Source organism: Hemitrygon akajei, chromosome 24 (assembly GCF_048418815.1).
Source record: "Hemitrygon akajei chromosome 24, sHemAka1.3, whole genome shotgun sequence".
NCBI classification, from domain to species: domain Eukaryota; kingdom Metazoa; phylum Chordata; class Chondrichthyes; order Myliobatiformes; family Dasyatidae; genus Hemitrygon; species Hemitrygon akajei.
In genome coordinates, this window is record NC_133147.1 from 40,465,277 (window position 1) to 40,470,113 (window position 4,837).

Genomic DNA, 4,837 nt, shown 5'->3' on the forward strand with positions numbered 1-4,837 from the left:
AGCAGCAATGGCTGGAGTTTCTGGGAGCAATTTAAAAGACGCAGGAGAGATACATCCCGAAGAAGCGTTCTAAAGGTAGGATGATGCAACCGTGGAATATGCACTTTTGTTTTGCTTTTATATTGGTTGCATCATCCTTCCTTTAGAACACTTCTTCAGGTGAGTAGGAGAGAAGGGAGGGTCACAGCAATGGAGGGGGGGAAAGAGGTGACACTGACGGCAGAAGAGGACAAGTCAGAGACGGGATGTGTGTAGGTAGGAGGGAAGGGGGTGACGCATGGACGGAAAGTTGTAACAGCGGGAGGATATGGGATGGGATGGGATGGGTAAGGGGAAGTTGTAACACCAACAGGAGAACTGGACGTGGCAGAGACAGGATGGGGGCGGGAAGGAGACGACTTAGAGACGGAGAGAGGGGGAAGATTGTAACCAACCTGAGAGTAGGACAAGAGAGACAGAAACAGGGGTGGGAGGGAGGAGCAATGGATGAGGCGCAGGATCAGCCAGGACTTCGGTGTGGAACAGGTTTCACTGAGAAGCATTCCGATCTTGATACTGCCACGCTCCCCTGGATCTGATTCCCTCCTCATCATACAGACACCGTAGACAAACACACAGCCCATCAACCAGGCGCCGATCCCTGACGGTAGCAATCTCAGGGCAACCCAAACGTGCTGCCATCAGGAAGTTGTACCTCAAGCAGGCAGCAAGGACCCAAATCCAGAACATCTGGGGCAGCTGGAGGTGAGCAGCAGGGATGGATTTAAGGACAAGCTGAGAGAACACAGGAGAAAACACCACTACCGGGTGATGGGAGCAGACAGGACAAAAACGTGGCGGAGACCAGACAGGCTGAACGGCTTCTCTGCTGTACATTGAGGGTGCTGCAGAGTCAGTGAGGACCTGAGGCACAAGGTTTAAAGCAGAACTGATTTAACTCCAGTCAAATTAATGGCTAACATCATCAGAACAATCCCCTCCCATACCCAGTGACCCGGGTGCTTCAGCTGCGACGAACAGCAATAACTGCAGAAACCGACACCAATAGCCACTCTTGAACTTACAACTGGATTTACCAAATGTGACGGTCAAAAATTCAACAAGAGTTATTTAAACTGCCTCCCCTGTGTGAGCTTGGTGATTTGTCAGCAGGTGGGATGGCCGATCACACAGGACACGTGTGAACTCGCCGATGGACTGAGTGAATCTCTTCCCACAGGCAGAACAGGTGAACGGCCTCTCCCCCCTGTGAACACGCTGATGTACCTTCAGCTGAGATGACTGAGTGAATCTCTTCCCATAGACTTAGCAGGTGAACGGTCTCTCCCCCATGTGAACACGCTGATGTACCTTCAGTTGAGATGACTGAGTGAATCTCTTCCCACAGGCAGAACAGATGAATGGCCTCTCTCCTGTGTGAATTCGCTGGTGTGCCAGTAGGTGAGACGACTGAGTGAATCCCTTCCCACAGTCTGAGCAGGTGAACGGCCACTCCCCAGCGTGAACTCGCTGATGCAGCTTCAGTTGCGATGACCGAGGAAATCTCTTTCCACAGTCTGAGCAGGTGAAAGGCCTCTCCCCAGTGTGAACTGACTGATGTGTCTGTAGGCTAGATGACTGAGTGAACCCCTTCCCACACACAGAACAGGTAAATGGCCTCTCACCAGTGTGAACTTGCTGATGTATCTTCAGTTGAGATGACCGAGTAAATCCCCTCCCACAGTCTGAGCAGACGAACGGTCTCTCCCCAGTGTGAACCCGCTGATGTACCTTCAGTTGAGATGATGAAGTGAATGCCTTCCAACAAGCTGAGCAGGTGAACGGTCTCTCCCCATTGTGAACTGACTGGTGTGCCAATAGGTCAGATGACCGAATGAATCCCTTCCCACAGTCTGAGCAGGTGAACGGCCTCTCCCCAGTGTGAACTGACTGGTGTGTCTGTAGGTGGGACGAGTGAGTGAATCCCTTCCCACAATCTGAGCAGGTGAATGGCCTCTCCCCAGTGTGGACTCGCTGGTGAGTTTGTAGGTGGGATGACTGAGTGAATCCCTTCCCACACACAGAACAGATGAATGGCCTCTCCCCAGTGTGAACTCGCTGATGGACCTTCATTTGGTAGGACCGAGAGAATCCCTTCCCACAGTCTGAACAGGTGAACGGCATCTCCCCAGTGTGAACTGACTGGTGTGTCTGTAGTTGGGACGAGTGAATTAATCCCTTCCCACCTTCTGAGCAGGTGAACGATCTCTCACCAGCGTGAATTTGCTGTCAGATATCTGAGTGAATCTCCTCCCACACACGCAACAAATGAACTCTTCCTCGTGAACTCACTGGTGTGTCTGTGGGAGGGCTGAGTGAGTGAATCTCTTCCCACATACAGAGCAGGTGAACGGCCTCTTACTGGTGTGAACTTTCTGATGTCTCTTCAGCTTGGATGACAGAATGAATCACTTCCCGCAGACAGGTGAACCATCTCACTATGGTGTGAGCTTGCTGAAGATATAGAATGGCCTCTCCCAACAGTGAACTCACTGGTGTGTCTGTGGATCATCTGAGTGAGTGAATCCCTTCCCACACTGAGAGAAAGAGAATGCTATTGCCATTATCTGGCAGTTCATCAAGTCAGATGTAGCGAATCCTTTCACACAATCAATGCAGTTGCAGACCTGATCTCTAGAGGGCAAATGCTGGTGTGTTCTCAGCATTCGGGTTCCAGTTGATTTCACTAAGTTACAACAGAAAAAATAATTTCAGACACGAAGCACATTTCCAGCTGGGATGAGATACTCCTTCATCTCTAAGGATGCAGAACGGGTATGTTGGTGTTACAAAGGAAATATCTGGTCACGCCTTAAGTATCTGGACAGAGGCAACAAGTCTGGTATGTTGTTGTTTGATATTCCCAGACAGAAATTCTTTGCCGTTCTTAACCTGTCAAAAGATTTACAAAAGACATCAACGGGTGAAGGTCAGGATTTCAAATGACATAACTGTAGTCGCTATGGTGAGCTCTGACATCACACTGTTACAGCGGGGTTCAACCCAAGTCGGCAGAACAACTCCGCATCTTCTAACTAGGCATGGAACAAGCACCCAGGCCGACCATCAAATTCTCTCACAGTCTGTATCAGAATAGACCTTTTCTGTCTGTATTCAATCTGTGCATATGCTCAGTTTGTTTCTCTCCATTAGTATTATTGTAATTTCTGGTCATGTCCCACAGCATGACAACGATCCTGGAAACTTTCTCATTACTTTACCCCCTGACACCCCATCAGGTTACTGACGATGGTGAACTCATCGATGGCAATGCCAATGATATGAAGAGGAGGGTAGTAGTCTTTCTCATTAGAGGGTGGCACCTTTGAGATGTGAAAGATCCAGTCACTTGTTACTGGGGACAAAGGTGCTTGATGTGATTCAGTACCCAGAGAGAATGGTACAAAACACGGGAGAAAGGTCCAGGACATGAGGAGGCAGAACAAAGGTGATTTTTCTCAAGAACTAAAGCTAATGGAAAGATTTTGTTCTTTCTTTCCTTGCAACACTAACGGACATTTTCAGTGACTGGAAGGTAGCGCCTTCGTCCGAGATTAACTTGGAACTATATTTTGGTTCCAAGTTTCCACTCTTTGGATTTACATAGCTGGAGCATAACAGTATCTGGGAGATCCATCTGCTCCCATTACCCCTCCCAAACACACCTTACAGACTGGTGGGAAATCACTGGCAATGTCACCAATGGCCGCCCCTTTACCCAGAAGCCCCACGAACGAGAGATCCGTCTGTGCGCCGCTGTCCCAGCGGTGCGCATGCGCGGCACAATGGCGCCCGCACCTTCGGGAAGGTGGAAGGCTCCCCGGGGCCCGGGGACGGATTGTGGGGCTGAGAGAGACGGGGACGTCCCGGGGTGCGGGGCCACAGTGTGCCCGCAGCTCTCAGCGACTCTCCCTGAGTCAGGGTGCGAACGCCGGTGCTGACAGAGAACCCACCTGAAACCCCGCTCCGACCTGCGCCCGATCCGCCAGCCTTTTCGTCCACTGGGCGCATGCGCGCTGTTCGGGCCGGCCTGCTACCCCCTCCCCGTGCGCATGCGCATGTGATCACTGGCTAAAGCTGAACCTCGCCGCCAAAACAGTCAATATGTTTGTGTAGAAAACTCAGCTGCTACTTTAATGCAGCAAGCTCTCACAAACAATATACTCACTAGCAGCAGGCATTGTGTCAAATGTCCAGCCTCCTCACAAATGCAGAAATAAAACACAGGGGATTCTACAGGTGCTGGCAGTACAGAGCAACACCAACGCAAAGTGCTGGAGGGGTCAGGCAGAAGAATAAACAGTCTAACCACAGCCCAAAATCTCCACAAGTATCCTCTACCCTGGGCGTCCATCCACCTCATCTATACACCTAGTGATTTTCTCCAAGACCACCCCTCAGCCTCCTACATTCCAAGGCAATATTGAAGAAAACACACAAAGTGCTGGAGGAATTCTGCAAGTCAGGCTGCATCTGCAAGGTCACACCTCAACCTCCTCTGCTCCAGGGAAAATCGAATTAACCTCTCCAGTCTTTCTGTATAACTTAGTCTCTCCATCCCTGGTAACATTTCTGTAATTTCCAGCTGAGCGACATCCTTCCCATAGCTCTGAGACCAGAACTGTGCACCAGGTAATCACACCAATGTCTTGTACGCTTCCTCCTGATAGCCACTTCAGCCCTGGGGAAAAAGCCTCTGGCTATCCACATGATCAATGCCTCTCATCATCTTATACACCTCTATCGGGTCACCTCTCATTCTCAGTTGCTTCAAGGAGAAAAGGCCAAGCTCATTCAA

At 50.3% G+C, this 4,837-nt stretch overlaps 1 protein-coding gene across 1 annotated transcript; it reads right to left on the reverse strand.

Annotated features, from left to right (window-relative positions):
* Positions 1-367: 367 nt before the first annotated feature.
* LOC140716026 (uncharacterized) lies at positions 368-4,063 on the reverse strand. The gene is made up of 2 exons (XM_073028686.1): positions 3,993-4,063; positions 368-2,931 (listed from the first exon to the last, which is right to left on the reverse strand). The coding sequence occupies exon 2, from the start codon at positions 2,161-2,163 to the stop codon at positions 1,306-1,308; it is 858 nt and encodes a 285-aa protein (XP_072884787.1). The 5' UTR covers positions 2,164-2,931; positions 3,993-4,063; the 3' UTR covers positions 368-1,305.
* Positions 4,064-4,837: the final 774 nt, after the last annotated feature.